The sequence below is a fragment of the Parambassis ranga genome, chromosome 2 (assembly GCF_900634625.1).
Source record: "Parambassis ranga chromosome 2, fParRan2.1, whole genome shotgun sequence".
Lineage (NCBI taxonomy): Eukaryota > Metazoa > Chordata > Actinopteri > Ambassidae > Parambassis > Parambassis ranga.
The window spans coordinates 3,380,215-3,397,798 of NC_041023.1; the positions used below are offsets into that span (position 1 = coordinate 3,380,215).

The following is a 17,584-nucleotide window of genomic DNA, read 5'->3' on the forward strand; positions in this document are numbered from 1 at the left end:
TACAAATACACACACTTCAATTTCCAATCCAGGATGAAAAAACCTTCTGTTACATAAGTTATTACTGCCCTGTCAGCACACACAGCTAAAGCTCATGGTGGCAGCCATACAAACATTAATCCTGACAGCTGGATTAAGACGCCGCAGAACAACACAGTAACAATGTCGACATTTACTGCCATTTGTTTCAACTTAAAACCCAGATTCAATCATCAGCAATGACCATGATCAATTAATGTTATTTACGGAATTATGCAAGTGTGCTGCCAGGCAAGTTTCTCCAAGAAGACATGAATAAATTCAGCAGACACACACACACACATAGCCAGAGGCTGCAGGAGAACATGTCAAGTCCACAGACCTGGAAGTGAAGGATGATGGTCCAGATGAGTCCTAATGTCAGTTTGGGGTTCCCATCGGTGATGTCATCGTTCCTGATGTTGACAAGTTTGACCTTAAAAAAATTAAAGAACATGCTGAAGAAGATCTGACGGGGAACATTTTTAGGCCCTAACACACCTAACGGGGCACGCAGAGGTCAGAATATTACTCATCCTTACTTAATAATAATGCACCTATAATGTTCATTATGTCTAACAGACTCTCTGTTAAACCATGTAGCACCATGTAAGCCCAGCATGTATATTCAGACGTGCAGTGAGAACATTTTAATTATATTTATTTACCTGTCTCTGTTTGAGGAAGTCCAGTGCTATTTGGACATTCTGCAGTCGATGAAATCTCATTCGCCCCTTTTCTCTGGGCTGCAACAGAAAAAAAAAGCAGAAAACAATGAGGACCATGAACAAATTCAGTCTTTTTTTAGGCACACAAACACAGAAGGCAGCAGTGCAAATACTAAAGCGGAGTTCAATCAAACTGTGATGTGAAATGATCCTCTGGGGGGCGCTGTCTTCAACAGAAATGTGTTAAAGACAGGCCAACACTGTGGAGCAAACCATGCGGATTCTTAGCATGAAAAATGCAAACGTCATAACGTTCATAACGTTCATCAGCAGATTTTCAAAATAAATAAACACACACACACATACACACAGGTTAAGGTTCAGAGGGAGAAAATGCAGTTTCTGTAAAGTCACAAAGTTTTTGCTGCAAAGAGTTCATGAGTAAAGTGCTGGATGCAGAAGTGGGCTCACACTGTGCTGGTAAAAAGAGAAGGCACACTCAGGATTAGTCATCACATCAGAGGAGAGGAGAGGAGACCAGAGGAGAAGAGACAAGAGGAGACCAGAGGGGAGGACAGAGGGAAGGAGACCAGAGGAGAAGAGACCAGAGGAGAGTAAAGAACAGGCTGAAAGAGTTTGTGTTTTATGTGTTTAGTATGTGCGAGCCTGAAAACTAATTCACTAACTTCCTGAACTCTCTTATAATCTGTGTTTGGGATATGTTTACTTGGCCAAATTACTCTAGAATGCTATAATATATATAAACATATAAAGAAACAATACCTACTGTGGTGCGCATTTCATGCACAAACAGCAGAGCTCTGTTGAGTGAGAACACGTCTCCATAATTCACTTTTCTTTCTTCTACTTTTTGGAATATAAGTATATAAGCCACCCAAACCTTATATTTATGATGCTGTCACCCAACAGAAAGGATGGCCTACGTGTGGTGTGATGCCTCATGTGCAGCGCAGTTATATTAAAACAGCAAATCTCATGCAGCCTCACACAGCTCCACCTAACCGGGCAGAGGGGTGAAGCTGAAAGGGTCAGAGGTCAGAAGTGACAGAGTGAGCAGTGGGAAGGCAGAGCGTTTTTTTCAATTTTTCGAACATACTCCCTGAGCTCCTTCCTCCTCCTCATCCTCCCCTCCCAGCAAGATGAGAGGGGGGGCCCGCGAGGCGTATGCCCTTTTCAATGGAGGGCCGCTCTTCTGTTGCTATGGTAACAGAAGGGTGGAAATGCACAGGAAGAGAGAAAAAAAAAATAAGAGGAAGAGGAAGAGATAAAGATGAGATGTGGCACGAGAACTGCTGGATAAGAGGGGCAGGATGAAGAAGTGACGGACAATAAAAAATAAATCAGACAAATGATGAGAACAACTGATGGACACAGTCCTTACATTACAAAAATAAAAAAACACTTCCAGCTACTACATGGTAAGAGTGTCTTGTGAACAGCTGCAGACGGAGTTATAACACAGAGTGAGTGTTGACCTGTGTCTTTTGCACACATCAGGGTGTATGGAGGTGACACCAGCGTGCAGACCAGAGTCAGCAGTCAGCTTCTGTTAGTCTACCAGTCTGCAACTAAACCATTCTACGTCACATGGAGGCTGTCTGTCTGTCTGTATTAGGATTAAGGCTCTTATATCATCAGCGTTCTGCATGGCTGTAATTGGCATGCCAATGCCAATTGGCATTGGCATGTAACATGGCTGACTTATACCCGCTGATCTAGAAACGTCAGGTTGGAGCAGAGCAGAGTCGGACTGCCTCCTGAACTCCAATGGTTTTGCATGTGTATGCATTGAAAAGGGGCTGGAAGAGTGTGTGATGGAGAAGAGGAAGAGTGTGTGTGTGTGTGATGGATAATATTACAGTGAGAAAACATGTGTGTCAGGAAGGTGAAGTCCATACCAAGGTGACTCCAGAGAGGACCTCCAGCAGCGAAATGAGGTTGTGTCCATCTCTCAGGTCCTCGTACAAGTCTGTGATGTGTTTCCTCACCTGGGACAGAAAAAGGGGGAAAAGGGGGAGGAGAAAAGAAAAGAGAAAGATAGAAAGTTAACTCTCCAATCCACTCATCCCTCTGTTTACCCAACACTGCTGACATCTGTCAGCCCCATCGCGCCACAGCTGAAACGGCTGGTGACAGCAGTTGCCGGGACAACCATAATGATGCCAGCAGCCGTGGCCTGAGTTGCCATGACATTGCCATCCACAACGAGCGGGGGTGGGCTGTCACTGCTGGCGACTGCTGACAGGGTGACTCAGCAGAACGGCTGAGTGCTTGTTTTTGTTTGAATGAGACAGAGCAGAGCACAGAGCAAATCATTATGAGAAAGGACATGCACGTTACATCACAGCAGTTTACTTTTATTTTGGAACTTATTTGTAACAAAAGCCTTAAGAGACACCAAAATCAGGTCCAAAAGGTCAAACATTCCAAGTTAAAATCTTCAAAATGCAGAGCCACTAATGCAAGCAAGGACACATGTCTGCCTGCATCACAGTGATTTTCCTGATACACACTGCACCTGCAGAGGCACAGAGTTCTGCTGCAGCCCTGGCCAAAGCACAGGAAACTGCACTACCACATTTTACCAGAAGAGGGCAGAAGAGAGAAGGCTGAAAGAGTACCAGAAACAAATACAAAGAACATAATTATTATTATATACTGTCTGCAGCCGCAGACAACATTTGTCCTAAACAACCTGCCTTCCACCTCTCACTTTCTATTCTCGCTCATCTGTGTCACGTTCACATCCTACTGTTGCTATTTTTCTGACATCAGCTGGTTGAGAGGAGCGCTGATAGAATAAGCGCTAATGAGATGACAGGAAGAAATTAGTGTGTCCACCACTGACTGGAAATGAGCTGCCAAATTGTGTCTCGGTGTGTCAGAGACGATCATCTCAGTGTGACATGACATGTTTATTATCAGGTTACTGGAAGTTCCCTGAGGAAACACTCACCACTCCTAAAATGTACTGATGAGTAAGGTTCAGTATTTCAGATGGAAGCGGTCCGTTAAGGGGAACCTCAGATGTTTATTCATGTTTATGATCCCATGAGCATTCAAAGTCGATCAATCAGAAAGTTATGACTACATGACACAACACATCAAAAACCATTACAGCTCCCATCTGCAGATACTCAGTACATCCAAGTTAAGACTGAATCTACAGTCTCTGACACCCAGACGGACCTGATCATTGGCTGTTTACTTTGTGTGTGTGTGTGTGTGTGATGCTGCTCGCACAGCCAGCTGTGTTTGATGTGGAGTGACGGCAGATGTCAGATGTTTTTGGCAGTACAGCATACTGTCAAACGGAGCTAATGTGAAGGACGACAGGCACGCTGACAGCACCTGAGTCACAGCACGAGAGCCTCTGGCACAGCAAACGCAAATATAGAAGGTCAGGAAATCATTTTAAAACACCTTTGGTCAGCTTACATAGCTTCAAATATTTTGTCACTGACTGGATAGACATGATCTGACAGCTATATGGGGATGAAACGGTCATTATTTCTGCCAGTTAACGATGAGTTTTCCAGACTGACGTGCGGTTTAATGAAATGTGACCAGTCTGTCACACAGTGCATGTTTGATCATGCCTGCTAAATTTAAACATACTTTAGCGGGAGCAAAAACATCAGAATGTCTTTTTTAACAGACTGACTTGAATGCCTGTTCTACGAGGCCTCAAGCATGTTTAATTATGAATTATGTTTGTGTGCAGTTTCTCTTCTACGGCTCATTTGCCGTACATACATTTATGCTTAAAAGCAAAGACAAGACGGCGCGTAGTTAAACATCTCGTTAGTCATCTTTCCTCCTTCTTTATCCACAGCTGCTGCATTTGTCTTCATGTGTCAACAACTTCTTGGGTCAAAGGTCAAAGTGTGCCTCTGCATGCCAGCAAGAAGTGTTTATATTGGCAGTGTGTGTGTGTCTGTGTGCACTGTACACACAAGCATACCTGAGCACACCTGAGCAGCCAGAAACAGAACAAACTGGAACTCATAATAAGATGATGTCACTGTGAAGAAAGCTCAGAGTTCCTGTCGGTCCTTTTCTCATGAAACTTTGTTCTATTGTCCTTTCATTTCCTGTGATGTTAGTCTTGTGCTTTCTGTCTCTGTGCCTCAAATCTTGGCTCATTGGGTAAAGGTTTGTAAAATCAACAGTGCTGGCTGAGAGTCAACAGATGATGTAGAACACACAGCTATTTCACACTGCTCTCTATTCAGCTGGACGGTATTGGGACAGCAGGACACATTTCATCACACATGAAAAGAGACTGTTTGTCCTCATGTTCTTCCTGCTCTCTTCGCCTCTATCACAACTATAGACTGAATGTACCAGGCTGTAAACATGTGTATTTCTGCTGTAAATGTTGGCATTTAATCACGGATGTTGTTTTTGGAGGGAGCCTCGAGTGGTCATTTGAGGAAGTGCAGTTTTTGGCTTCATGTTTCACCCCTGGAGGTTGCAAAAAATCCACTAGCAAGTCAAACTAGCAGCAAAGATCACACAAATACAACAAAGAACCTCTCTGCTAATGCAACAGCTGGCAGTGCGTGTCCCTGGGTGTACAAGTAAGTATGCACTCAGTCATGCGTGCATTTTGAAACCCTGACACAGTGTAGTGTGTCCGTTTAGTGCAAAACAAGTATGTCAGCTTCCTAGAATTGTAGAATTCATTCGTTTTATTTTTTTTAATTATTCTACAGATAAAAAAAAAAATCATTGTGTAAACTTATAAAATAGCAAGTGAGTGATTTGAAACTACTTGTCTAATTTAAACATAATAGGCAATAAACAGACAGTAAAACCATGGCATCTCATCATCTCATTACAAAAGTAAAGCTGAATTTCCAGCCCTGAAATATCATCCCTAGCTCTTCATCTCTGACCTACATTTACTGCCAGTGGTTGGTCTGAGTTACAGTTTCAGGCTGGGCAGCCCTGACGACAGTTGCTCTGGAGTTATGGGGTCAGACGGACACTTCCTTGCCAGGTCATGTGACACAAATACCGAGCATACGCTCCTCAGTGTCCTCGCTGTGTCAGTGTGCGACACATGCTATACATACTGTACTTGAATGAGACAGATATGGGTGCATACGTGTCTGGTGGCCTGTTAAAGAAACTCTTTCTGTAAATAGCTCACAGTTTAAAACAAACAGGATAAATCTTGAGTCTTGTGTTTGAGTGAGCACGCGGAATTTTAACATGATCTAAGAGTTGACCTGATTTAAAGGGTGAAGGCTTCTGTAGCTGAATGTTAGATGAATTCATCTGCTCCAAGCAGATAATAAATCATTTACCACTGGCTCTCCAGCATGCTTTTAAACATTCATTTAACTAACATTCATTTCCTAACCCCGATAAAACACGATGGAAGTATTTGCATAGCCAGGAGAGATTTAACAAGCTGTAACCTCAGAGCCATCACTGGCAGTGATAAATGGACCTGACAGTCCGGGCGGATACTCATCCATCGATGTGACAGTGCAGTACTCAGACGTGGACACATTAACACTGATCGTTACACACAGGACGGATGCAACCGTCTGCTCAGATAGGTGGATGGAGAAGAATGAGACCAGCAGGAGAGAGACTGAGGAGCAGAAGGTCTGCTGGGGTTTACAGCCATGAATGGACCAAACCTTCTACCTTTAATGTTAATTAACCCTGAAAAACCCGTTGAGCTGCAGAGCAGCTGAGTGATACACACCTTGATGAGATGTTTGTTGACCCATTTTGTGAAGGTTTTCTTCTGCACCCTGTCCCGCTCATCTGAAAAAAAAAAGACAAAGAGAGCGAAGTTAATTATATAATTCAGTTCAGTTTCCTATAAATGATATAAGTAACAGGACAGGAGAGGCTTTTGGAGCATCTACATGTTGTAGCTGACACTAAAATTACCATGACCAGCTCAGTAACACATTTTAATTTCATAAACTCAGTTCAGGACACACAAGTGGAACTGAGGGTCACAACAAACGAACCCGATGGTCCGCCAAAGCCTCAGTGAGCATCCAATCGCTCTGATTGGCTTATTCGCTCTGATGTACCAAAAGAAAAACATTACTTTCCATATCATTTCAATACGTAAATATTTTCACAACCATATGGCTGTCTGGTGAGAAGAAACCAAGGACTAAAGTGAGCACACACTGCTTTGATAAATGTGTGTTTAAATTACAAGTACAGACTGTGGTATGAAGAGTGATTTGCTCTCACACAGAGGTAAAGTGCTCCTGGTTATTGACAACATAAGGCGACAACACAACCTGTGGTCTGTCTGGGTTTTAGGACGACTATTCACAGTGATGTAAGGCAGCATGAGAACAAACTGACGAGTCTATGATGGCTGAGAAGGACCTCTGAGTTCACAAAGAACAACTCCAGGTCCTCTTGATAAGAACGTCAGTATCTACAGAACAAACATGACCTCTCTATTTTTACTACGTTTATCTCCGGTGACATCATCCTCTGTGTACTGAGACCAGAAAGGCTGAAAAAAAAAAACGTTCCTTTAGTACTGGTTATCTTCACTGAAACTGATCCACTACTTTCAGGACAATTTCTTTAGGTTTCTCTCTAGCTTCTAAAGCGTCATCATGCCCTCTCTCAGTTTTTTTCCGTCTCTGCAGTCTGTGACTGAAGTGTGAGCTGCAGCCAGGCAGAGCTCCATGCTGCGTCCTCCACAGGCCAGAGGAGTGAGGCAGTCAGGCCAGGAATAGAGCCTGATGCTGAGCCACAACTGTGTTATCTCCCCCCTCACCCTCCCCTCATCACCACCTCTGACAGAGCCCCTCTTCCTCTCCGGTGGGAGAAAACGCAGTCGCTTTTTCTCTTCCTGCCATTCTGCTAAATATCAGACTTCCTGCAGAATGAAAAGTAAAACAACCTCCGAGGCTCACAAAGCAAATCTGAGATGAGATAATTCAGGATGCAGAAGATACAGGTGAATGAGAGAAGATGAGTTTCCCTCCAGTCGATTCAGCCAATCAGAAAACAGCCTGCTGTGAATCTGTTCTCTCCTGCCTGCTGTTTATTGGTTACTGTGGTGACTGTGGTGAAGCCATGAGGGCGTACAGTATCACTTCCTCCCAAAAACACAGTTAGCCTTCTCTCTGTCTTTCATCCACACACCGAGCACACACACACACACAGAGCTCTGACACCTAAATGTTGAGCTCTAGAAATGTTACCAAAGAGTGATTTCAAGTTGGGATTTTACTAGGTCTCCACTGGATTAAAACACAAGGTCAATCTCAGCCCTGCATAATATACGCACACACAGACACAGAGGGTGACACACAGACACAGAGAGCAAGCCCCCAGGAAAAGAACACGCATTTCAACATGCTCTTGCAAAATAGTTTCAGCCCTGCAGCAAGCCTAGCTTCCCAAACCTGCCCTGATCGCTAAGCTAGTTAGCCCTGAGGACTCACTCAAGCTATTACCTGTTATTAGGTCACACACACTGTGGTACACCCTGATTATTATTCCTGTGAAGACTTATCAGGTCCATCTACTGTAAGTGTTGTAACTGTGGTTGTAAATCCTCCGTCTGTGTGTGTCTGTGTGTGTGTTTAATCTGTACAGAATGATGAGAGTGGAGATGAATGAGTGACAGCCACAGAAAGGCGCTCATTCATCTACAGTGGAGAGCATTGTTAGGTCGCACACACCCCTTCCATGCTGTATAAACATAGCAAAATATGCACGCACATACAGACACACTCACACACACACACTGATTAATCACATTAACCAGCCTAACTGTTGTCAGCAGTAGGTTCACAAATAGGAACTGTTCAAACACACACTCTGAGCCACGTGCTAACACACCAGCAGCATGTAAACAAGCCCTCAAACACACACACACACAAGTTGGGGCACACACACCGACCTGCACAGCACATGAGCGAGTACAGGTGAGCGTTGAGATGACATTCATTCCTGTAGTCGGGCCACATAGTCCACTGTTCCTGGTTTCAGGCTGTTATTTGATGCTAGCTGTGCATATTCCACGGCAGACGTCAGATAATTACAGTAGTAAGATGTCTCTGGCAACAAGCTCGCTCCACGTATCCACAAAACTGAAAGCTGCAAGGGTGGGTGTGCGCCACAGGGAGAGCACCGGCAGGTACTACCAGTTTGAGGAGCCTCTGCTCCTCTCCGTCTCTCTCAGTTTACTGTGGCTCACCCGTCCCCTCTCTCCTCGATCCCTGTTGTTGCTGCCATGTCAGAATATGTGCCACTCAGCCATTTCCCTCTGTCCCCCGCACTCTTTCCCTGTAGCAGTTGCTCAGACACGTGTGAGTGTGTCAAAGTCAGCGTTAGCTCCTCCCCCTGAATCCAAAAAGGACGGCCTCCCTCACCTCAGCTCTACTTCCTCACCCAGCAGTGGCACTCTCTCTGTCTCTCTCTCTCTCTCTCTCTGTCTTTCTGTCACTTGTTCTCTGGCTCGCTCGTTCTGTTTTCAGGCCACAACAGACGGTGTGTACTCTGACTGCAGCTGACAGTGGCTCTGCAGAGCTGCAGGGGTGCAGTGTGTTTATCGTTCAGTGCATTTCTCTACTCCACGCGTAAGTAAGCAAATCTCCTCACTGACGACACAGAATCCTGAGGGATGGGAGGGGTTCTTTGATTTTCAATTATTTCTCAGGATTTATCAGGACAGCTGATGATGTGAGTAGATCCACCTTTTCAAGGAAAAGGACTGCACACAATTCTGGGTAAATACTTTTACATGATAATCATGTCCACTCATGATGATGTAATCCACTCAAGTCGTCCAGAAAAGTGTTCAAAAACATGTTGGGTCTAGTTAAAGCTGACAAAAACCAGATGCAGCAGCTCCTTGATATATCCATTCCCTGTGTTTCTCTTCCTTAGAAGACAAACAAAAACATTCCCCACTCTGTTCTGCAGAAAAGTCGACAGCCAGCAGGATTTTCTGCTGTGTTTCTGAGTGTGGATGGACTTTGGTCTCATCAAAAGGCCAGCTGGACTTGTGATGTTACTTAATTTAATACCGAAAAGGAAACAAGCCCACACAGAGCCATTACTGTGTGTGTGTGTGATCAGAGTGTATGTAATGAGGAAGCTGCCATACGTCTGGCTGAAGTCCAGGTTTATGCTTTTCAGGAAGACATCAGCCACAAGTGAATAAAAGCGTCTGTTGATCCCATACAGCCAGAAAAATCCATGGTCATGTGACCACGACCACGAGTCAGGAAGTGAAGAGAGACAGATATGACTGCAGCTCCTCTGGGCAGGTGTACATTGAAACAGACACACACCTGACTAGGTGAGACAGCGTCTGACAGTCACAACACAAAGCTCCTCCTGTCTCCTCCTTATCCGGCAGGGTTACTCCTTCTTCGCTATCCCTGCTCCTGATGTGTCCTCCTCTTCATCTTTGCTCCCTCTTGCCATATTCTTCCCATTCTCCGTGCCTTCACAGTGAATCTCTCCTCTCTTTCTATCCCTAAGGGACCATCCACACTAAAAATACCAGACGGAGCTTACGTCTCTAATACCACACAGCACGCTTATCCCTCGCTCCCTCCTTCTCCCCCGTTATCACAGCTAATCTCCATCGCTCACTCTCTTCTGCCCCGTCTTCCGGTGTTCTGGCTTTCTTCTCTGATTCCATTAAAAAATAAAACTGGGAGGGATGTTTCCAAGTGTCCTCCATTTCCTCTGTTAGTCTCCCTTGCCTCTCTTTCACTTTTCCCTTTATTTTTCAGTTTCAGCCAGGCTGCCTCCCAGAGTTCATTTATCCCTCTCGGGTAACACTCAAAATCTGGCACCGGCCTCCATCCCTCCCGATTTCATTCATTCTTCCCTTCCGCTTCTTACCCCTTTTCTTTTTTTCACAGCTACAAACACTGCATGCTAAAAACACAGCAGGAGAACCTCCCTTCAAAACTCAACATAAGCTGACAGGGAGAGTTTCAAGTTGTTCGACAAATTAGTGTTGAAATGCACACATCCAAACGTCTTCCTCTCCTTGGGGGGTAGTTAATACGTCCCAATTACACACTAACCAGCTGGCCAGTTAGCCTTGCCATTAGATTAAGACTCAATCTGCCCTCCTGTGGCCACAGACGACACCTGAGGGCCAAACTCCTGGAGATCAATACATCTGAATAAGATGCTCATGTTTTCATTACTGTTTCTTTCTCCTATTTCACTTCAGTAGACAGAAAACACAGGTAAACTCCAGCTGGCTACACCTGAATATGCACTTTTATTGGACACTAAATTGGACATAAGGATTAAGATTAAATACGACTTGTAGTCATTTCAAAGAAACCACCATGTTTTACATGTTATGTCAACTTTCACCACATCACCCACACCCCCCGCCACGCTCGGCCTACCGCTGTGACGGGCACAGTTTCCTGCAGCGAGACAAATAAGGTCAGGACTCCTGTGTCACGAAATATCACCACACACACACACACACTTACAGTGCAGCTGTGTTACTTGAACTAGAACTTTACTATAGAAACAAGAAACGAGCAAATAAACATGAAAGTCAAGTTTGACGGTTGAGTGAAGTTCTGCCCCACCCCAGCTCTCACAATGACTCATATTGACGCATCCCTAAAGCCACGGTGTTATAATGACACACACACATTTGCTTATTTTAAGCATTGCACACATTTCAGGTGAAGTGTTAGATATGAAAACGTAAAAAGAAATAAAAGTGTTCCAGTGATTATCCATCCATCCATCCATCATCCAAACCCGCTCCATCCTGCAGTGCAGGGTCACGGGAGGCAGGAGCCTACCCCAGCTATGGATGGGTGAGAGGCGGGGTACACCCTAGGCTGCACACCCGTCCATCACAGGGCTCCAGTGATGAAGCTTTTTGGGCCTTTTCAGAGCCCTCCCCATATTGATCGACCTCATTGATCTAAACTGTTATGTCACGTCAGATGTTTCTCTCCTGATTTCAGTCCAATAAAACTAGTCACCCTCCCAAACCAAAAGCCTCGTCTGACTTAGAATCGGGCTCATTTTTGTCCTCCAGTGTTTTTCCATTGTCAAGTGGGACTAAATATATCCCCACCAGCTGCAGAGCAAAGGTAAAACATGTTTAAAAGTACAATGAGCATTAGTTGTTGTTACACCATAATATCTGCATCAGACTTTAAATGAGCATTAGCAGCAAATTACACAAGCCAGCAGGAATTTGTGTAGTGCTGCAAAAAACATGCTGTTAGTCAGTGTTTACAATTAGTTTCGAATAATCAGACACATGACTAAACTGAGCAGCTTACTGGCAGCACAGCAGCTCGTTGTTTAGTGTAGATCATGTAGGTTTAAACACAGGACGGACCTGCTCACGCAAGCAGCCAAAGACATGCATGGGCGACCACATGGACGTAATATGATACAATATGAAATTGTTTGATTTATACTTTAAACACAAAAGACGTGTCTCACAGGAGGAAACTTTATGGTGTCGGGCTACTTTACATTCCACTAAAACTAAAATAGAAGACATGCTGCAAGCCTTTAGCATCATGCTAACGTCTGTACACACCCCATGTTAATGCTGAGCTAAAGTGATGAAAAAGAGGAGCCAACAAATTATAGGGGTGGAGCCTAAACAGGAAGCACATGGAGCAACAGATAAATCTTCCCCAGGAGATTAATTATGGCTGAAGCAGTGAGAGAGCAGACACTGTTACTCTGTGTGTCCTTGTCAAAAGTACTTCAAGCCTCCGAGGTTTACCTTGGTCGGTGCAGGGTGTCTGTCGATGACGGTGTCGTCTATAAAACCAGAATCCAGCTGCAGTCAGAAAGTGAAAAGTCACCACCAGGATGGGCGTAATGACTGTAGGGTCTGACAGAAAATCCATCCCGCCGGGCTAACCGATGACAAAATGCTGCTCCGCGTCCTAAATGTCAAGTTTCCAAACTTGTTGCATCCATAAGCTTGTACACAAACTTTCTGATCATGAGGATCCTGCTTCTCCTTTCACTTCTTCTATCAGGACGTGCCTTCCTTTCACCAGCATCTCACTGCGGCTAATAACTTCTGAGTCCTTTTCTCCATTCTGCTGCCCTCCCTCTCTCCCCCATACAGAACTCTCCCTCTCTCTCTCCCTCAACTCCAGCAGTGAATTCCATTCCCCTGAAACAAGTGACCAGACTGTAGCCGTTGCTCAGCGCGCCGTTAGAAAACGGTAAATAAAAGAAATGGGACTAAACAGACGGAAATGTATGTTTGTGGTTAGCTCACACAGTCTTAAGGAAACCACACAATACACACACACACACACACCTTCCTGTGTGCGCATACTTCTAGTTTAGCAATTTGATTTTATGAACATTTATTAGCATGTATCATAATAATATATGCATGATGCACACATGAAGCACATACATATAAATGCTATTTCAGTGGGCACATATGTTCAGAGCAGTTGGTAGATATGTATTGTGTGGTAGAAAACAGAGTGTGTGTGTGTGTGTGTGTGTGTGTGTGTTTACTTCTGTTGCTATGAGTGAGCAATGCATCCTGTCTGTGATATTTATTAACGGCTATCTTTGAATGATGTCTGCTGACTGTGATGATGTGTTCAAAAGCTTTGGACAGACGAGGCGACTAAAGCAAGGTGATCGTATTGTATGATGTGGGCTCTGTGTGTGTGTGTGCATGTCAGAGACTGTGATTCAGCATGATTCAGGCTGCAGACTGGAAAGCAGGGGGTCCTAGAGTTACTCTCACCTCGCAGAGAATTGTGTGTCTGCATCTGTGTGTGTGGTCAAGTTATCAAGTTAGCTGTGAAAAGCCACAGTGGTTTTAGTCCTAGCAACCTCCAGACAAAACAATACACAACCACAACACGTCTGACCACATTTCATAGCTGTCAAGTGAAAATCTTCAGCTCTAAATTTCAGAGACTGTTAATTTTAACTCAAGTGCTACATGTGGCTGTTTAAGATCTTTCCACCGCTGACACACTAAACATACGTTTGTCATTTTGTGATAAAATAAGAAAAAAAACCAGAAGACAGGAATGCTGTTCTCTGTTCTTAGTCATGTCCTGATCACCCCAATTACCGGATAACATGAGGTAATGGAGACGTGATAACAATGGCAGCTGTTTGTTCAGTACTTTCCACTGCTGAGCAGCAGAAATACATTACCCAGAATCCTCTTTGCTCCAAAATTAGATCATCTGAACCAGATGGAAAGCAAACTTGGGCTTATGATGGATCATGTATTGACATCTGTCTATGCACCAATCAAACAAGTGTCACCAAACAACACATTACACAAAAAGAAATCAATTCTTCTTTTCCTGTTTAAAACATGGTTCAGATCAGACCACAGGCTGGTGTGGTCTCTGATGAACCCAGCAGTAAAAATGTGTGTAGAGGCTGTAGTTTGGAGGAGACACACTAGTGTCACCAATTTTTCCTTTAGCAAATTATAAAATCTTTGAAGAAAAAAGGACAATATTTTCACTAAGGTTAAAAAAAGACAGAAAAAGACATAAATAAAAGCATAAAGAGAGAATTAAAAATCAGAATGATGGGCAGTGATTGACAGCAACAAGGGAACAAACTGAAAAAGTGAGAAGAGACAGTAGAGGGAAATTCAGCAACTACACGTCTCTTGTGGTAAAGAGAGTTACCGCCACTGTGGGGCAGAAGAGACCTGTGAGTGTGTGTGTGTGTTGGTAACACACCTAAAACCACTAACAACCCCTGGGACAAGTGTTACATTTTACACACAAAAACCAAACATACCAGCACTGATATTTTTATTTTTTTTTGGACTGACAGATTTTATTTAGTTTTTCCAATACTTTCTTAAAAAAAACAATGATGTTTAGAGGAATTTTAGGGGGCTTATAAAAAAATATTTCAGTTATTTTATTTAAATATAAAGGATTGTATCATCCCTGCACACACAAAAAAATATATTCTGTTTGCAAAAACCTCTTTATTCACATTTAAAAGGAGGTTTTATCTGTTTATTTTTCCCCCTGACTGAATTAACGGCTGCTGCTGTGTCTGCGACATTCAGAGTGAAGAGGTCAGGGGTCCACCTCAGCAAAAAAATGCTGTCTGAACCCACACACACACACACACACACACAGTGTAACAAAGCCCATGGATGATGTCAGACTACAGTACAAACTTGACACCAGAGGGAGGAAAGAGAAGAAGACGGAGGGATGAAGATGGATGAGTGTGAGAGAGTGGACGGACGGACAGACAGACGGTGCAGTGTTATCGTAAGGCTCCGTGTTGTGTTGGCTGTTTGTGTTGCACAGTGAATGACCCTTTTCATTCAGATATCAGAGAGAGAAATCTCACTCTCTCTGCCTCACACGAGATGAGAAGGACACACACACACACACGGCCTTTTGTGAGTGACGTCTCTCTACTGTGTCTGCTTTCACTATATTAGCATAAAATAATCCAGCTGATGCTTTTAAAGTATCACCACCGAGCTGGAAATGAAATCATGTGGATATCTGTCGTTTAGCTCTCTCGTGTTGTTTACGCCGCCGACTGTCATGTCTTCCCGCCTCGCCCTCCCCCAGTATGGCTCAATTAGACGAGTCAGCATCCTATAGCAAGGTCACCCTGACACACAGGCAAGCGCACACCCAGGAATGTGGCATACTTTTGTACTACCCGAACGATAAAACTGAAACACACACACACACAAAGAGAAGCATGCAAGCCCGGCCATAAACTGTATCTGCATATGAAAATACATTGCAGGCCGTCCACACAAAAAACACACATGTTCTAAACAACTGGCTGCAGTCAGCCATAAAACACACCCTCATTTAATTCTTTTAATTATTTTACTCTTTAAATGTTGAACTTTAACCCTTTCACACTCACACTGTTGGTGTTTTTTATAGACTAGTGTTGGAAAAGGTGGAAAATGCCAGAGATCGCTTTGCATTATTTATTGTGAAACTGTGCTGCATCACGGCTGTATACGGCCCAACGCCAGCTGCAGGAGCAAAACAGGAAAAAAATGTATGGGTGAAGGGCAGAAGGGAGGATGAGCAGCAGGAGCAGGATGAGGAAAAGCACAGTCACAGTGATGAATCCTCTAACCTTGGACTTTCATGACAAAATTTACGACTTTCCACCGCCTCCATTTGCCAAAACAAACCCACCTCTCCATTTAACACTATGCCCGTGTAACGGGGCTCGTGTTAAACTACCGCTTTATATAGGAATTAAAAATCCATTCTGAGACTCCAGCTGCACGTGTTGCATCTTTGCAACTGCCTGCCAGGCTAACCCACACTGTTCCCCAGCAGCTGTGTAACCTCTGACACTCCCACTGCAGCAGAAAGGCTTCCTGTCTGGATACAGCACAAGCCACTGGAGTCCTGACCGGCTATTCAGGGCCTGAATCCTACAGACAAAAGCACCCGGAGGTTCAAGACATACAGCTGCATGTACACGGAAAAAAGGTGGACGCAGATGACAGGAAGTAACTACATGTTTTGCTGAATCACAGTTTTATAAGGAAAGTTAAATCAAAAAAGTTTGGAACAACTTTCCTGCAGTACCAAGTCCAGAACTTTCCTGCAGTACCAAACTCTGCAGTAAGGGGGCAGACTGGTTCCAGTAGAAAGCAACAGCACTGCACTGGTGTTGCAGTATTGATATTCTAACATCTTATTTAGTCTCATACTTGCAGCAAACTTTTGCTCTTTCTGTATGCAGACCTCGTGTGTGATGTTCAGAATTTCAGCCTGTTTACTGCACATGTGTATGAGGGAAGCTGCAGAGAGGAAATGGACAAAATGTCCAGCCAGAAAACCCAGGATGTGAAGATAAAATCAAAGATTTGCACAGTTGAGCTGCAATCAGAGAAATAGAGCTGGCATTGCAGGGTCAAACAGGCATGATCAATCAATCTAAGACAGTTATTCAGGCAAAGCTAGTCACACTGCAGCGAGCTGGCTGTGAAGATCACTGGAGCTGATCGAGACTTCACTGACAGTCCAGATATTATGTCATCTCTATTCCTAAGGCCTTTAAAAGGTCACACAGAGGCTCAAAGGTTATGGAAAGATTTGTTAATGTTCTCCCACCAGGACAATGACGCCTCTGTATGTGAGATGAACACATCAAACACTCACAGTGCTGCTACTGCTGACAGTTAGGTAAGTTATGTTTTGACAGGACAACTAAGCGGATCGTTGCACCCGTTTCTAAAGAGCAGACTGGAAGAAAGCCAGCACTCCTCAGACAGACAGACAGAGAGACACACAGTCAGACAGACAGCGATACCCTGAGATGCCATTAACAGATTAAAGGACAGGAGAGGAGGATGAAAGAGTAGAGGAGAGAGGACGAGTGTGGCCTCCAGATAAACTAACAGAGAGGGATTAACAGGAGTTGACTTGGGGAGACGCACAAATACACACAGAAACACACACAAAACACAGGGACTGGCAGAGAAATGCTGAAAAGAGCTGACCCACCTGCCTGGGGACAGACATGAGGTCAGAGTGTTTACTTCCTTCATCTAATAACGGCTCCGATCTGTGTACATCAAACACGGTTCACAGCTCTGTGAACACCAGTCAATTACATTCCTGTTTTCCTACAAACAATGATGTCACAACATTTCCCACAAGCAGTTAGCCATGTCTCAGGAAATGACGACAAGAAAAGATGAAGTCATTACAAAGAAACGAGGAAAGAGCTTCTAAACTTCAGGAGTCAATCTGGGTCAGAGGTCCTGCCGCTGAGTCCGAAATGTCAAGACAGCAGCCATGTTTCTGGAAGCCTGAATTCCTTCAAAATTAAATCACTTGGCTGAGAACACAGGCAAAGTTACTGAGCATACACAC

At 44.1% G+C, this 17,584-nt stretch overlaps 1 protein-coding gene across 21 annotated transcripts in view; it reads right to left on the reverse strand.

Annotated features, from left to right (window-relative positions):
• The window catches only part of macf1a (microtubule actin crosslinking factor 1a), a 153,788-nt gene that overhangs the window by 88,374 nt on the left and 47,830 nt on the right, over positions 1–17,584 (reverse strand). For 14 of the 21 annotated variants that reach the window (XM_028422136.1, XM_028422242.1, XM_028422198.1 and 11 more), the window contains 5 exons: positions 6,433–6,494; positions 2,606–2,695; positions 1,804–1,905; positions 687–764; positions 362–454 (listed from right to left, as the gene is read on the reverse strand). In XM_028422136.1, coding sequence (XP_028277937.1) covers positions 362–454; positions 687–764; positions 1,804–1,905; positions 2,606–2,695; positions 6,433–6,494 — 425 coding nt within the window. Of the gene's footprint in view, positions 1–361; positions 455–686; positions 765–1,803; positions 1,906–2,605; positions 2,696–6,432; positions 6,495–8,619; positions 9,142–12,465; positions 12,771–17,584 lie in introns of those variants that run through there. The other 7 variants (XM_028422273.1, XM_028422264.1, XM_028422257.1 and 4 more) reach the window with 3 other exon arrangements.